Source organism: Xylocopa sonorina, chromosome 2 (genome assembly GCF_050948175.1).
Source record: "Xylocopa sonorina isolate GNS202 chromosome 2, iyXylSono1_principal, whole genome shotgun sequence".
In the NCBI taxonomy this organism is placed as follows: Eukaryota; Metazoa; Arthropoda; class Insecta; order Hymenoptera; family Apidae; genus Xylocopa; species Xylocopa sonorina.
The window spans coordinates 8,046,824-8,064,882 of record NC_135194.1 but is presented as its reverse complement, the minus strand read 5'-3'; the positions used below and the strand labels follow the sequence as shown (position 1 = coordinate 8,064,882).

General features: G+C 43.6%; 1 protein-coding gene across 1 annotated transcript in view; it reads left to right on the top strand.

The window, feature by feature from the left end:
* Positions 1 to 18,059, top strand: part of LOC143433147 (uncharacterized) — a 393,923-nt gene that overhangs the window by 344,696 nt on the left and 31,168 nt on the right. Inside the window, exon 4 of the mRNA XM_076910299.1 lies at positions 3,182 to 3,316. Within this exon, the coding sequence (XP_076766414.1) occupies positions 3,182 to 3,316 (135 nt within the window). The remainder of the gene's footprint in view (positions 1 to 3,181; positions 3,317 to 18,059) is intronic.

The window sequence follows — 18,059 nt, the reverse complement described above, 5'->3', positions numbered from 1 at the left end:
GCTGGATGTCAACAATTTTCCCAATTGTCCTAGATTCGTAAGATACGATTCGCATCCAATTCCATCATTTTCCTAACACCCAGAGACGTTCAAAGGATCGTGGCTCTTACACGCCGCGTCGAAACCACCCCCAGCGACCATCGCTTTCCGCCGTCGCTGCGGCAAGGAAAGAAAAAAACAAAGGAAAAGAAATATCATCCGGCAGGTGGCTGGTTGCCCGGACTTGCCTCCTTGCAGCTGATATAAAAGATAGCCGGGGTGCATCGAGCGTGGAATAAAGGTAACGGGGAGCGATCGTCTATAAAGAGCCGATCGTAAAATGGCGAACGTCACTTAAAGGCTGTTCAAGCCTCTATTACTTTGAGAGAGAGAAGCACTCTATGCTATTACCAATACATGAAATAAAAGCCAAAGGGATGAGGAGTAAACGGCGACGGCGAGGGTAGCGGGCTTGAGGTCGCACCTGGCCTCACTTTCGTCACTCCGCCGCTTCTTCCCGCGACCAATTCCCTCCCTGTTCCGTTTCCTTCCACTTGTTCGAGCCCCGTTCGCCTATCGACCTGCCAGCTCCTTTTCCACCTACAAAGTGCCATTCGATCGGCCGCTATCCATTAACGGAGGCCAAATATCGCTTTATCGACTCTCGACCTCTATTCTTAAAAGCGTTTTTAATGGAACGGATCCTCGTCATCGTCGTCTCGCGACGCGATACCTTCCGCGGCAACCTTCGACCCGCGAATGTCGCGTTTCGTGTCGACTTCGCCGCTTCGATTATCTGTCCGCGTATCCTAACGTAGATCGAAGAGTGAGAAAAGTGTGGCATTAGAACAAAAGAGAAAGGTTTATTCCGTCGTTTCTGAAGCAATATAGAGAAAAATATTAAACGATCTAAATCTACTCGTAATCAAATAGTTTAATGATGGAGTTCGAATCGAAGAGTAATTTATGCGCAAGATAAGCGTAACACTTTGCAGTCGAATTAAAAAAACTAAGCACGCAACCACTATTAATTATACTATCTCCATGAACAATCACGCGTGCTGTGTTCTCGCAGAAATTTTTGAGAAATGAAGAACGATAGCAATTAAGTTTGCATTTCTAGCCGCGTTATCGTGAAGGCGATTTAAGGCTGAATAACCGGCCGGATCTGGTTCAACGAGGGACGGTAATGGATTGGTCGCTACGTGATTCTTGATTCTTGTAATTACATTCTTCTTACTATTCTTTTTACTATTCTGTACTTTTTATCGATGGAAGAGGGATAGCAATGCTCTCGCTGATTTTTGGTACATTTCGAGTTGGTTTATTAAGTACTCCCCATTTTTTAACGTATTTTAGACATTTATTATAAACGTTACGGATACGAATTTCAACAATATTCTATCAGACATCTAATAATTTTACATTTTATAATATGAATTTTCATTTAAATGACATATAATACAAATTATCATTTACATCTGTCGCGATTTTTTTTACATTTTATGAAGGTAGAAAATAATTGGCTGAGCGGCAGATTGATCATGTTTCGTTAAACCTCGATCAAAGGAATTTTATTTCTGCAAATTGGAATGTACGTACACCAATACCTAGAATTATGGCGAGGATACCACGACTACCACGTGCACGCTCTGATAGGGGGAAAGTATTAGACGTGGGAGATATAATTAAAACATCAGAGCCCTGCCATCGACGTGGCGTCACGTCCTGTCGTTCCATGAATATTTCACCCCTTTTCCTCTCGATTCGATCGATACCAATACGTGGAAATGGAAAAGTTTCCCTTGACGAGCGATCTAACGAGCGTATCATAATCCTTCATTAAAAGGCAGCCGTCATTAAGCCGCGATATTGCGTCGGAAATTTCGCGATATTTCGTACCGCCGCCGTAATTACGAGCCATTCCCGTGGCTCCTTAAAAATCGATGATTGAATCGTGCAGGGGACGTAAACACGGCCTTATCGGGCCATTAATCATGTTAATCGCTCTCATCGGTTCTTAGGTGGTAACGATAATATAGAAAAACTTCATTTCTTCGCGGAGATTACCCATTTTCCTTTCGCCGTGGTAAAAAGTTGAAGTGATTTCGAGAACTAAGTAAAAAATTATAAGATTTTTAAGTGGTTAAGAGGTCGAAAGAGTTTTCATGCAGTTTTTATATCAACGTGCTGGAAGGTCTTTAAACTGTAAAAGGTTGAAACAAAATTTCAAGTGCAGTAGGTGCAGCGTTCACCTCTTTCGTGCAATTTAAAATACCGTTGCCCCGCCGTGTCCGTTCAGCATCTTAAGCAGTTCCGCTGCTGAACGTTATTCTCATTGAAACGCGTTTCGTTGCTTCAGTTTCACGCCGCGTCGTTATACAATCGCTCAAGAATTTTCTGCCAACTCTAATTTCCTTTTATCGTTCGATGCATTCTTTAAGAAGACGATAGAATTAAGATCGAGTAAAATTTCATTCAACTTCTATCCTCGAGTCGATCGTCGCGAAGACTCGCGGAGATAATTGCGAGACAATTTCCAGCGCCACGCTTCCACCCTTCGCTACGGAGAACTCTTCAGCAACGTTACCCGGTCTCAGACTGATATGAACGAGCAAACACGTTCGACGAAATTTCCCTTTACGAGCACCTTTGCACCATCTAATCCCTCTCGTAAAAGCCGCTCGCTACCGGGAAGAGGGCGAGAGCGCTCGAACGCGCGCTGGAACGGTTCGAGGAAAGCTTTTCGAATGGAAGAAACGGACGAGCGAAAGGGTGGCGAAATCGGGGCAAGATTTCACCGCGCGGATCCCGCTGGGGGAAACGCGCGGCGAACAAATAACGCCGCGGCTTTCTTAGCGGCGTTTCTTTTGTCCGCGGTAATTTACAGCGTTGAATTCCTCGGTGGTATCGCAGCAATTTTTGCATACCGTCTCATTTTGTTTCCTGGTTGCCGCGCGTAAATCTCCTCGGTGGGAAATTAACGCTGGATACGCGCGGAGAGATTTTCAAGGACGCGGGAAACATAAGCTTTTACTCTGTCTTTTCCGTGGGAAACGCGATAGCGGTATTAAAATATTAACAGAGCCGGACACAGAAGCATTTCTTTCGCGTCTTTTGTCTCACTTGGAACAAACAGGCTCCCCTGATGTTTGCGCGTTGACGATTCATTATTTTAATTACGTTCTCCTCTGTCTCGCAGAGCCTGCCGCAAACACCAGCTGGCGGGATCGGTGGGAAAGGAAGCGGAAGTGCTGGCGCCGGTTCTGGCATGGTCAATGGTTCCGGTGCCGATCATCAGGACATTCGTGACGGTGCTGCTATAAACACAGAACACGTGAGTAGCTCTATATCTTCCCTAAATCAACTGTACATCAGTTGCGAGAAGGAAATCAATAAATCTAATTAATACAATGGTTTCGAACAAATTTTTAAATAAATCGAGTGACACGCTCGAACGGAAACGGAGCATCGCCGTTCGAACGCGATACCGTTCAGCTCCGTCGCTTTAATTGCTCGAGAAGATCGCTAGAACGTCGGAAGGATTCCGACGCGCGTAACAGTATCGTAGAGAAACGGCTCGAGCGGAGAAACGGGCGAGCGAAAAAGGCTAGAGTTCCCGGGCAAGCGAGCAAGAACAAATCGGCCGTTCTCCCGGCCAATGATTGCCGTTACTGTTCCTTCGGAACTTCCTTAAAAGTAGTACCACGACGAGGAAAGTTTCGCAGTGAAAGCAACAAAGTGAGTCATTCACCGCTACGGCTGGCATTGTTCCCCCCTCAGCCTCTCGTCTTATTTCGCGGCCACCTTCACATCGGCCGGATGCCAGCCTCCATCGGGGAACTAAACAGGCGGGAGGACAAGCCATTGGCGTGCGCCGGTCTAATGCCCAGGAAAATTTTCCCTACCGTTCGCCAGTCGAGTTGGCTCGTAACGGCTCGCTATCGTCGTTTCCCGATAACTCTCGATAACGAGACTGCGGAAGTGTGCACTCATTGTTGGGAGAACTATCCCTCTCTCTCTCTCTCTCTCTCTCTCTGTGCGCATGCGACTATGCATTAAATGCAGAATAGACTGCAAGTATTCCACATTGTATCTAACGATGGATTGACATAATGCGTTCTCTTAAATTTCGCCTTATCCTCGTGGCGATAATTTTCTTACGTTCTTATTGTTCCATTTTTGTTCCATTAGTCCGTTCTTCATTTTAGTCAGTAGTAATTCCACTCTGGGAAAAGCTAGGAATTAAAGTTGTATAAAATCCGACGAAACAATCGGAGGCAAAGTAGTATGAACCAGAGAACGTTGCTTAAATCGAAATCCCACGGGGATATGGCATCCAGACGGTGGGATTCAGCGCTTATTACCAGCACACGCAGGATTCGATCCCGACGGGGTTTTAAAAAGAGAGCTGGGAAGAAGGTTCGATCGAGAGGGCTCCTAGACGTACCCCGGAAATCCTGGCATTAAGCGATTACTTTCGAAGTTAACCATTGTTTCAGCCGGTCCATCAGTCGGGACCCGCCCGTCGGACGCGCGATTTCTATCCCACCCACGGCAACCGGTTCGATCCGCCCGTCCGATTTTCGCGCGTCGATCCATTCGCACGGAATTAAAACCTTTATCTACGTTCCTCCGTTGTGCCTGGTCGAGGTTTTCGAGCGGCGAGAACGGACGAGCACCAGGGATCGTTCCTGGGACGGAATGGAGAGGGTGGAGCCTTTCGATCGACAGCTCGAAACTCGCGGAACGACTGCCTGAATCGAAACGGCTTCTGCGCTTCGATGCTGATAAGCATCCTCGATTTCTGCATCGTCCCGATTTTCTGGCTCGGACTTTTTGCGCCACCTTATTGCCTGTTAAACGTAACACTTTGAAACTGATGATTGGAAATTCTCGATATGGCATCGTAGAGTTTCTTAGAGACTCGTTCATAGTATTTGTAGATTTTTTTATTGTCGATTTTCGTGCTTTGATTTTTAATCCTGCTCGATGTAGCTATATTCGCTTTGGTTTTGACCATTGTCTTACTGGTTCGTCTACTGTCTGCGCATCCACTGCGTTAATTTACTCTCCTTATTGCCTGTTAAACGTAACACTTTGAACTGACGATTGGAAATTCTCGATATGGCATCGTAGAGTTTCTTAGACACTCGTTTATGGTATTTGTAGATTTTTTTATTGTCGATTTTCGTGCTTTGATTTTTAATCCTGCTCGATGTAGCTATATTCGCTTTGGTTTCGACCATTGTCTTACTGGTTCGTCTACTGTCTGCGCATCCACTGCGTTAATTTACTTTCCTTATTGCCTGTTAAACGTAACACTTTGAACTGACGATTGGAAATTCTCGATATGGCATCGCAGAGTTTCTTGGAGACTCGTTTATAGTATTTGTAGATTTTTTTATTGTCGATTTTCGTGCTTTGATTTTTAATCCTGCTCGATGTAGCTATATTCGCTTTGGTTTCGACCATTGTCTTACTGGTTCGTCTACTGTCTGCGCATCCACTGCGTTAATTTACTTTCCTTATTGCCTGTTAAACGTAACACTTTGAACTGACGATTGGAAATTCTCGATATGGCATCGCAGAGTTTCTTGGAGACTCGTTTATAGTATTTGTAGATTTTTTTATTGTCGATTTTCGTGCTTTGATTTTTAATCCTGCTCGATGTAGCTATATTCGCTTTGGTTTTGACCATTGTCTTACTGGTTCGTCTACTGTCTGCGCATCCACTGCGTTAATTTACTCTCCTTATTGCCTGTTAAACGTAACACTTTGAACTGACGATTGGAAATTCTCGATATGGCATCGTAGAGTTTCTTAGACACTCGTTTATGGTATTTGTAGATTTTTTTATTGTCGATTTTCGTGCTTTGATTTTTAATCCTGCTCGATGTAGCTATATTCGCTTTGGTTTCGACCATTGTCTTACTGGTTCGTCTACTGTCTGCGCATCCACTGCGTTAATTTACTTTCCTTATTGCCTGTTAAACGTAACACTTTGAACTGACGATTGGAAATTCTCGATATGGCATCGTAAAGCTTCTTAAACATTCGTTTATAGTATTTGTAGATTTTTTTATTGTCGAATTTCGAGCTTTGATTTTAAATCCTGCTCGATGTAGCTATATTCGCTTTGGTTATGACCATTGTCTTACTGGTTTGCCCACCGTCTGCGCATCCACTGCGTTAATCTACTCTATTATTCTTTCTCTTTCCGCGGCGAACTATTTGCACCATGCCCTAATTCCTTTCTGTCAGACTCCGCCGCCTTTCATCTTTTCATTTTCCACCCCCAGCCACATTTTATTCATTCCTTGATACTGAAAAATCTTGGCTATTTATTCCTCGCGCTTTCACATATCTGCGATTTTTCACATCGCGCCCGTACAAGAGAGATTCTTTAAGTCTGTGGAAATAGGAACGAGGGGGGAATAGACTTTTATCTTTGACACGAGACGCAAGATATCTGTTATACGTTTCTCCTTTATCGTTGATCTTGCGACTCTGCAACGTGGAACGTTTAAAGGTTCTTTAAGATCATTTTCAAAACGTCGATGCTATGGATTTACGCGAATGAATTTACATGAAAATCGGAAACTAATCAGTAGCCGACAGGAATTTCTCGAATATTTTTGGCTATCCTTGAAATCCGCAGTTCCATTAAACGTGCATTGCAGAATCGTCCCCTTGCGAGTTAGAAACGAGTGCGCCGTTAGTGAATTTCCCTTGCATGTCTGCAACCCATTTCAAGGCATTTCCTACCGCGATCTTTTGTATTTTGTTTCTCGTTCCGTCGACAATTTTAATTCGCGCCCCACCACATGTTTCTCTTTTTACCCCCACGTTGCTTTATTCCACCATTACAGGTCGACCGCGCCGACATTCCCCCCTGATCCTTTTTCCAACCGCCCCCCCCCCCGACCTCCTTTCGCCGTTCTAATGCCAGCGGCTTTTTTGCAATTTTCGACGATGTGCTATCGATTTACATGAGACTGCAGAAAGATAGCCCGCCTTCGTCGATCCCGCGCGCGCTGGTTATATGGATTCTATAATCGAAAAACCGAGATAGGGCCAGAGGAAAATGAGAGGGGCTGCAGCCGAATATTTCATCTTCGCTGAGAGACAAGAGCTTTCAGCAAGTCATTCTACCTTCCTGGTAACATTTTCAACGGCTTTCCTGGAACGGATACCTTGATCCGCGCGAGAAACAAAAAAAAAAAATCGTCATCAATTTTTGTATACCTGCAAGGAGGATTAAGCTCGTACCTGATTAAGAATAAGCATTTTCGTATGACTATTAAAATCTGATCGTGGTAAAATTGAGAATGTTAAGAATTTAAAAAATGTACTAATTATTATAATAACGCTTTCCTCGAATGGACAAAGCAGTTTTTAGCTTATCCATTCCTACGCGAAGTCAAGAAAGTCCTCCTTAATTTTTCACATCGAACGATGCAATGGCTTATTTTTACGAATATTAGGCATTCGATCAATTTTAGTTTTTTTTCATAAAAAGGGTCACGTAAAATTAATCAGTCTTTCCCACGCGTTAATGTCCTAAACGATCTATTTCTCGCAAATAAGCTTGGAGGCAAAGGTAGATTTGCTAATTAAAGCGGAGCGATCGCTATAATTCTGTCTGCACGGAAACTGAATCGCATCGACTTAACCGTATCTTCATGGGAGTTCCCTACATTTCGGCTTATCTGAGTTGGCCAATTAACCGGAAACCATGCTGACTACGAAGTTGCGCTCTGCTTCTCACTCTCTCTCTCTCTCTCATTCTCTCTCTCTGTGTTAAATACATTTGCTAATTTCTTAATAAGAGAATTCCTAAGAATATTTGAGTTGTGATGAATCCACGGTCGCGCGAGTAATTTCTCTACTTTCACATTGCTACACGAATCCTATGCATATTAATATTCAATAGCCGTTTAATTAGCGTAGAAATACAACACATTTAATCCATTGTAATTGGTAACATATACAATATACATATATATTTATTCAAACGTTCGATTATTTGCATACATTCGGAGTATTAATGCGTAGATTAATTACAATTATGTTCAATTCTTTAATAATTAACACTCGAAACAGTAATACATAATAATTTAGTTCGTCCTAATGATTTATTACGTTCGTGAAATAGATTGGTTGATTTATTAGCAACTGCGAAAAAATCGTGCATCCTCGCATCCAAAATCAAGGTCCCCACTCTTCTTATAAAGCAAAAAATATCTCTTGGCTCTATATAAATAAATATAAAACAAAATCTACAAAGTATTACCTATTTTATCCGAATTATATTTCAGTGTAATTTAATTCATCATTTACTCGCGTTAACGAATATTCAAACACAGAAAGCAGCAATAAGTGAAAAATAGTAACACTAACGAATATCCACAACAACTACAAATCATCAGGACAATTATCCACTAACACAAGTGGATTTTTAAGTGAGAACACATTGCGATGTCAAAGAACGTCCGCGAAAATGATCCAAACAGTCGAGCGGCCGGAGAACCAGTCAGACGACGTCCGCGGAGGACCGGAAGTAGCAAACGACGCGACAAGCGCGGCTTCGCTCTGGCGAGGCGAGCACGTACTTCACTTACACATCCGTCCAGGTTTTATTTTCCACGCTACTCTCCGCGCACCAACGGCTGAACAGGGGAAAAACTAATTCCGTAATTGCGATCCAAATTTCTTTGCAGCGACCAACCAACCAACCGCGCCATTCTTCGCCGTTCCTTCCACTCTCGACGCGTTCCCCTCCGTCTTTGCTCCCTTAGGAACCTTTGTTTCGCCGTTTCTCTTTGTGTATCCCACGGTTTTTCCACCGCTTTCTTCTCGCCAGGTAGAAACTACACCTCTCTCCCTTTTTCCTTCACTTTCATACAATTCTAGTCTTATTTATTTTCTTCGCGGAAGTTCTTCGTCCACCCCTGTTTACTCCGCTTTTCTTTCGCCCGCGTTCCGCTTCATCGTACGCGTAATGCGTGATTTATGGGGGACCTCGCGGCTCTTGTTCCTACTCCAGCTAACGTTTCATTTGTACGCGTTATTTGTTTTCATTAATTACCTTACCAGGTAGCCTCGAAACGCTCGTGCAAAATATTTGTAGTGGCTTCTTGGTTAACGGAGACGCGAAAGCTAGAACGGTGGCGCTAATTCGTATTTTCTTTATTCGTATCTCTGGTTCGCGAAGCCCGTTGCCCCTTTCGTCACGTTTTCTCGGCTGCTTCTATCGAGGCCAATTCCAAATGTTCTTCTTCTTTCGTCTTCATTTCAGCTTCCTCGAACCACGCTCCAATTAACTTCGGTGTTCCCCGACCACTTCCATCGAGTAGCCCTTTCTCAGGGTGCATTGAAGGCTGCTCTGCTTTAAGGTGGCCACTGTTTCGTCAATTTACCGATGAATGCTTCCTTCGCTTTTTAGACCGTAAAATCGTGGCCCGTTTTATCGTCAGAGTTGCACGAAGATGCTCGAACCGTGGGCATCATCGTGGAAATCGTTGTGGAAAGTATACAAATCGCAAGAAGAAGCGCGAAGAATGATTTTCGTACCGATTAATTTTGTGTAACCATAAAAATTTGTCGTTCTTAATTGTTTAGTGATTTCTGAAGTCTCTCCTAAATTTTCTATCAACAGTTTCCAAAAAACGCTCCGCACAGAAATTCTAGCATGAAATAAATGTTTATTTTATTCATCTTTGCATCGGTTATTAGGATTTAAAATCGTTTCGACAGAGAACTCTCGAATTACACTGTGCGAGCTGCGTGCATGCACGTTTCAACATATATTCAAATATTCTCATCGAAAATCGATGGAAAAGAGCTCACTCTAAAACGGTATCGAATAATGATTGATTCGATTAAAAGATAATTACGCAATCTGATCCTCGGGCCATCCTGATTCCATATTCATGGGCTAACATCGAATATAAACGCGGTTATACGATTGTAATATTTAACACCCGTCTAAAGTGAGTTTATGACGGGCAGAAGCGTAGCAATTACTAATTGCGAATCAAAGTTTTATTTGTTGATTCCAAGGGGACGTGAAATTAAATTAATGAAAGCCAATCCTGAATTACAGTACATATTTTCAACGTTCAGAACAAAAATATCGTGGGAGTACAATAACAATTATAATAGATAATCTAACAGAATAACAATTAATAAATGATTTAATTCCCTTTTTCATCAGAATGCATCGTAGTTTGAGCTTCCTTTAAAATAAATACACGCACACGTAGTACGTGGCAGAAGACATAATATCTCGAGTCGAAAACTATACCAGGCTCACCCTAGCTGACTTCCACCAGTTTTTCAATTCTCCACGATTTCGCATCTGTCGTATTTCCATAATTCGTGTTTATACGAGGAGAACGTCTCATCTGTCAGCTTCTCGTTTCACTTTGAAACAAGCAATAAGGGGTCATCTTTTATATCATCTCACCGCGGGAAGTTTCCGCGGAGCGTATATCGAAAACACGGAAAGTTACAATTTCGCGTTCAATCTGCGTCTCCGCTACCGTTCTCTGTTTGCACGCGAGCAAAAGTTGCGAACTGCAACGCCAACTTGGAACCCTCCGTCGCTTTTAATTCGCCGTGTCACGATCCGTGATTGCTTTCAGAAGAAATTTTCCAACTCTTTTTACAAGCCATAAATCCATTATACGTATATACAAAAATATACTTGAAATTACATTAATCATGCGTACGCGTTCGCGTTACGTCGTACGTGTTACCCTGTCTTACATTTTCCAGACTTCACTTTCTCGTTTTCTGTATCTTCAAATTTTCGTTCGTTTCAGTTGAAGACGTCTAGCAACACGTTCAACAAACAGTACAATTAAATACATAAAGATACTCGACGACGCTTTATCTCAAACCCCAAACGTAACCCAATTAATTTCAGTCGAGGAGAACTTCACATTTCCGCCGCTGTACTTCGCAAACACCGCACCCTTTATCACCAAGCACCGTGTTTACCTGAAAAAGAGGAAAACTCCGTTCACTTTGTCCCCGCCCAGGCGTTCTTTCCATGCATTTTAATCGCATTTCGCGACATTTAAGCGCAAGAACAGGGACGAGAGATGATCACGCAAGAGAGGATCGGATGCTGGTAAACACGCGATGTAACGACGGAAGTGTTGAACGTTTTATTAAGCCGGATACATAAAAACCACCGCCATAAAGGAGTGGAAGAGTCGAAAGGGGATGGCGGAGGGGTGGAGAGAGCAACGCTGGTGCGCGGGGATGAGATGAATGGAGAAGAAGGGAAGATTCAACGCGGTGCAACAAAGGATCGTAGCATCAGCGTGCCTTCAGAATTTTTCCTTCCGCGCAACGCCCACCCCCATCGACCGCCTCCACTTTTTCTGGCATATTGCTCGACTTCCTTTTTTTCTCCCTTCTCCCGTTCGAACTGCATAATGTAGAAAGCGTCGCGGAATGGATGCCACTTCCGTGTTCGCTTCCGTTGTCCCAGCGAATTCAAAGGCGATCGCGGATCCGCTTTGTGAGAACGTTAACGCTGGGTGTTAAGCAACGTCTATTTGGTCGCGTTTTATCGTCGGTGTTGAAGTGGTGGTGGAGGTTGGGTGAAATGAGAACTTTATCCTCTTAATGAACGGGTTAACCCTTTCGTTAGGGTGGAAACGAAGCTTGGAAGTAAAGGCTGTCGTGCGACGCGTTGAACTGTACGGGTTCTCTTGAAATTCTTGTCAGATGTATGTCTAGAAGTTATATATACGTGTAACATTGTACAGCATGTGAATGTAATTAATTCTGTGCTGAAACGTATATGTCTGTTTTTAGCAAAAGATTATTCCATTCTTGAGGATTCGTAACAAGAGGGTGAAGGTGAGAAATTATAAATTAATGATAAAATTTCTGTGGAAGTGTTATTTAATTAGCTATTGCAATTGTTCGATTAATTACGATCCGTACATGCAATTCGTCTTCTTGTTAAGAAAATTCGACGATTATTAGGGAGAGCGACGCATTAATAACTTTTAATCGCCCTAGAGTTTACTGACTCCGCTGAAATTTAATTAAGAAATAAATAACATTTCGCGCCCTGGTCCTCGCGCAAATTAATCGCAACAAGGACTAATTAAATACGGTCCCTTGACGAGTAGCCTTTGTTTCTACGTTGCCAGGAATTTAAACGCGGCTGTTCATTATTCTTTCCAGTAAACTACTATTATTTACATATCTTTTACTCTTGGCTTCTCCGCTCGAGTGGAATACCTTCATTTCGTACATTTCGTAAGTTTCAATTTTTCGAAGATACGCAAAAAAATATTAAAACGTTATTATCTAAGTGTAATAATAATTAAAGATATAACGCGCAAGGGTACAAAAATTAAATAAATCCAAGGAATAAACTATTTCCATGAAGCGATCACTCCTTTTAATTTAAACTTTTATGGGACTATCTAAAATAAATTACGTTTGTCGCGAAAATCCACTGAAATGAATCTTGTTTTATAACCTAAAGTCCATCAATTGGATTTCAAATTGCAGCTCTACGTAATCCACTCACAAACTTCAACCCGTTAATTTTTAGTTCTATTTTCATCCTAAAAACGTTCCACGCACTGGCACCGGATATTAAAACAGTTTACCCGCCATAAATACACATCTCAAATAGTTAAGCGAATAATCCAGCTGGAATAGCGTACGTCGAAAGGTAAAATAATTTTCCGCTAATATTTCATTAATTTTTCTCTCCCCACATGAGAAACCTCATTCCATCCCCTTGTCATAATCAAGCGATGCGTTCGTACGCATTGAACTGTACAGATTTTCTTGAAATTCTTGTCAGACATATGTTTAGAAAACATATATGCGTGTAACATTGAACAGCATGTGGATGGTAAAGTTGTATTAATTCTGTACTGAGACGTATATGCCCATTTTTAACAAAAGATTGTTCCATTCTTAAGGATTAGGCAAAATCATTTTCCATTAATATTTCACTATTTTTTTTTTTTTCTCACGTGAGAAACTTCGTTCCATCTCCTTGTCACAATCAAACGATACGTTCGTACACGTTGAATTGTACAGATTTTCTTGAAATTCTTAATAGATAAAATCATTTTCCGCTAGTATTTCACTACTTTTTTTCTTCTCACGTAAAAAACCTTGTTACATCCCCTTGTCATAATCAAACGATACGTTCTCACATAAAGCGCGGTTAAAATTCCGATGCAACGAAACGTACACTCGTTACACCTGCATTCTACAACGGTCAGGGTCCTTAATCAGGATTCCCGTAACGTGCCCGTTAACCCTCGCGGCGGACGTTGGCCCCGCGATAAGGCGCGGGCGTTTAAAATTCCATTAAGTCGCCGTAAAAGAAAGGACGATAAGATTAGTGGACAAAGGATGGTACACGCGAGCCCTGGCGAAATTCCTCGGACGCTCGACAGCTCGTAAACTGCAATCTCTGCCCGGTCGTCGTTTCCTATTTTCCAGCGTCGCCTTTGGAAAATTTGTTATCGCGATCACTCGGACCCTCGTTCCGTCCAATTTCTCCAAAATGGTGGCGCCGTTCGACGATGACCGTGAAACGAAACGGAACGCTGATCGCGAACGATTCTCGCCCTCGGATACGATCGACGGAATTGCTACCCGCGACCAACTGAGAATACACGCGTCGCTTACATCGAACCATTCGCGACGCGATGCGATGGTCGCGAGGCTGGCAAAATTGGTAAACCAAGTGAATCGTTGATGATTAATATCGTGAAAATCGACACTTCTCTTGGAGATTCGAATACTGGACACTGTACCACGTTTTATATCTCCAAGATCAAAGAAAAGAAGTCACGTTTGCAACCCTTTCGAGACTTCACGCACGCGATTGCGATCTGTACGACGAAGCTTCTGCAAGCTCAGCGCGGACACGCCTGCGAGGCATCCAGCTTTTCATAAGGGTTCACCGTAAATTTGAAGCCGTCGGTATCAACGAGACAACAGCAGGCTTCGTTGGTCAGCTCGGTTGTATCTAATGGAATTGTTTGAGATAACAATGAAAGAATATCGAGCTATTTTGTGAGTGTCTATGCGTATCTTTCAGAAGGATTGCTTTAAAAATTGCTTAAAAATCTATTTTATCGTTATATTAAAAGGTTCAGTTAATGTTAGAATCATACGGTTCTCAATGAAGATTACTTTTTCTACTTCCAAGTATTGAAGTTCATCAAACTATCTAACGTATTCTTGATACGTTTCCATAATCTTCTCACTTTCGTCGCGTTTCACGCCTGGAAATCAGAGTGTCGCAAACGTCAACCGTTTGACTCGCTTCGAAACGTTTTCAGTTCATCAAAAACCGAGAACTCCGCTCTCGAGCGTTTGTTTTGTTTGCTGGACGGATTAATTTTCGTTGAAACTATTCTACCGTTTCGCCGACCTTTCGTCTTTCAGCGACGCGTTTTTCTCGCGGATCGAGGAGCCGGGTGTAATGAAAAGCGAACGAGCTCTAATGGAATCCATCAGGCTGGATAAATTTCGCTGGGGCTCTCGAAAACTCTTCATTATTTCGCGATCACTTATTACGTTCCCCGACGCGATCTTAGGCGCGATGCATCAGCCCTGAATTCACCTTCTCATCCCTCTCGATATTCCTCTTGGGCCTGGGCGTCTACCGGGGAATAACGGGGCTCGATGAGTTTGACGGTTTCTAATCCGCATACGGACGCATCTCGCGGAAAATGAAATTTTCCCACGGCGGCGCCGCGCTTGTTATTTCACGCTGAAGTTTCCCTTGGCTCCGCGCAAATTCGAGATCGCGTCACGTCGGCTTTCAGAGGTCCCGTGTCATACTTACCAAGACAAATAAGGACGTCTGAACTTGCCTTAATTATATTTATCTTAATTGGTAATCTGCGCCTGCTGGCTCGACCCGTACCGAGATTCTATTAGTTCAGAGAATTCTGAATTATCGCGAGTCATAAAAATTCGCTCGAGGCTCGCTGTCTCTCGTGAATTTCGCGATGTACCATCACTGTTCACGGCTGGATTTTGATAAATTATACTTGTTGCACCGGTGAAATATCGGTCATTAATTACCAGATATGAGTACGTCGACGAAAATTCAATTAACTAGTAACAACCGAGTCTGTTATTTCATATAAATGAAGTGCGGACGTAATGGAACGGCTGTGTTCATAAAATAGCAGAGGGAAGAAATATAGCAGAGCGGCGGGGCACAATAAGAAATCGAAACAAAACCATGGGAGCGGCGGAAATAACTAGACGATTTCGAGAACCAAAGTTTCCGGTCATTTGCCTCATTGTCTCCTTAAAGCGGAAACCATCGTCGCTCGATTATAGCTCTCTTTTAATTAAAACGACCTCCTCGTCGTTATCTCATAATCTCGTTGCTGTGAAGAAATCTAGTATTGGTTCTGCCATAATTACTCACCGCGAACCTAAGTCTGAAAAATTACTGCAATTACAAATACACCAATTCTCATGCCTCTTACAATATTGCAACAATCGTCATTAATAATATCAGTCGTGCGACTCCAATTGAATCATCTTTCCACGCGCGTCAAAACTGCAACCATTCGAGTAACACAGACGAATGTATACACATACATAGCTCATAAAATCGCCTGTTATTTTTTACCCGTAGAAAGTGTCATGCAACGCGGGTCCCAGCGGATTACCTGACCAAGAAACCCACCCTGGTCCTCGTCCCGTAAAAAAAGCACGCGTCCCCCAAAAGCAGCCAGGCCACATTTTCTCGAACACTCCGTTTTATTAACATGCTGGGCGGGACGGTGCACGCGGGACAGCGCATGACGAACAGCGTTATCGCCAATTTATCCGGGGAAGGCTCGCTTAATGCCGGTGTTGTTCCCAGGCGGACGTGAAACGAGGCGCAAAACAAAAGCGGTTTAAGCGCGGGACGAGAACGCGGAAAGGAGAAACGGTGTCTGGCGGGGTGGACCGCGCGGGATCGATGGCGGAAACAAAAACGGTGGGTCCGCAGCCCGCAAGCTCCGTGGAAGCCCGGATGGCCGCCCCGTCACGTTGGAATGTTTTATAACCGTTGGACCGCGTGCATTTCTTCTTCGTCCCTGCTCGCCTTTCCCCTTTTCCGCCCCTCTCCCTGTCCCTCTCCAGTCTTCTTCCACCGCGGACAGGAGCGACGCAGGAGAGACCCTGCTTCGCGGCTAGAATGGCCGCGATTGTCACGGCTACGACAAAAGTTTAGCTGAGACACGAGAGAGGGGACCCCCGTGTTCCGCGAGCTCGCTTCCCGGCTTCTTTGGCGATTAAACGCGCGCCGCGATTGTTCGCTTCCGAAAAGCGAGACTCTTCTTAGGTGGGCCGTAACTGTGGGGCGCATGATTAGAGGACGAAGAAGGCGCGCGCGGTAATTGTTCGCCGGATGGCAGGTGGGAATGAATGAGGGTACCAGGAGTGAATTCGCGCCGCGGCGGAAACCACCGCGGAATTGAGACGAGCTCGCCGCGGAATCGAGTTAATTGTTCGCTGGCAGCGATGAGATTTGTTTGGTGTGTTTAAAATCTCGGATAAACTATTGCTTTCAGCATGCTCGCGAGCTATAGTCGTTTTAAACCTGGGTTCTAACGTTGCCATTCGTTCCGCGGTTTTTGAATCGTTCAATGAATAGAAGAACGCTGTTGAGCACAGCGTTTCTGAATTCCTGTAGACGATTAGAATTCGTAGTTATGAAAAATAATTTTATCGTCGAACGGATGTTCCTTTGAATTCTACCCTAGCAGTCTCTCACGTAATCATCCCCCATTTTCAAGGCCTCTCATTAATCCCAATCAACCTTCATTCACCGCAATCCGAACGGCAATTATACAGAACGTGAACTTCGGGTGAAGGGAAGTTCGCAAGATTTTCTCGCGTGGCCGTAGTTCGTTTGCATTCGTCGAGCGGGATGAAGCTCCGCAGCGGGGCGAAATTTCGAACGAGGCCAGCGGCAAGTTTTTCGTCGAATCAGCCCCGAAGAGACGTGCGCGCCACCGTTTCGCCTCACCCTCCGTCGCAGTTCCGCGTTGTCGATGGCAAGTTTACGAGGCAGGAATACTGGGCCCACCCCGTCAATACGGAATTCCAGCGATAAGTTTAAGCCGTCCGAATCCACGGCGAGTCGTACGGACTTTACCCAGCGGAGGTCCGCGCAACTTTAATGGCTCGCAGATTTAACCAGGGCGCAGGTAGAAACTTTGTTAACGGACGGAGTGAAAGGCTCGGAGGCACTCGACGGTGTCCTGGCCGAAACGAATTTCTGATTTCGCTCACATACCAACTTGCGACAGTTTTCTACCGTCGCACCGCCGCCCTTGGAACGTCGCGGACATTAACGGGGGACGACCAGCAGAACCACGACGTGGGATCAGGATTTTATGTTCAGGAGTTGCGTATCCTTTCGCGATAAGAGTTAGAGAAGGTTTTGGGGAAAAAATAAACGTTCAGAGACTATTTTAAAAAGTAATCTTTACTGAAGAGAGGGTTAGAAAGGGAAGAAGTCTAACTGAGAGCAAGAATCTGAATATCGTTCATTATTAATTTTCATTTTATGAATATTTGCAGTCAATATATTTACATATTATATCGCCGTAAAGTTAGAAACCGGAACACAGCTTCGGTTTTTAACATATCCGTCGTATAAGGATTTTATGCTCAGAGTTGCGTATCCTTTCGCGATAAGAGTTAGAGAAGGGTTGGGGAGAAATGAACGTTGAGAGGCTGTTTTAAAAAGTAATCGCTACTGAAGAGGGGTGAGAAAGAGATGGAGTCTAACTGAGATCAAGAATCTGAGTATCGTTCATTATTAGTATTCATTTTATGAACATTTGCAGTCAAAATGATATATTTACATATTATATCGCCATAAAGTTAGAATACAGCTTGGGTTTTTAACATATCCGTCTCAGAACTTTGCAGAAAGATCGATCCTGGAAAATTTCCACGATTATTACAACGCGCTTAGCTCCGTTCCGATAACGAGTCATCGAAAATCAGTTTCATAGACTCTCTGTGTGATTAAAACGAATTTAAATCCT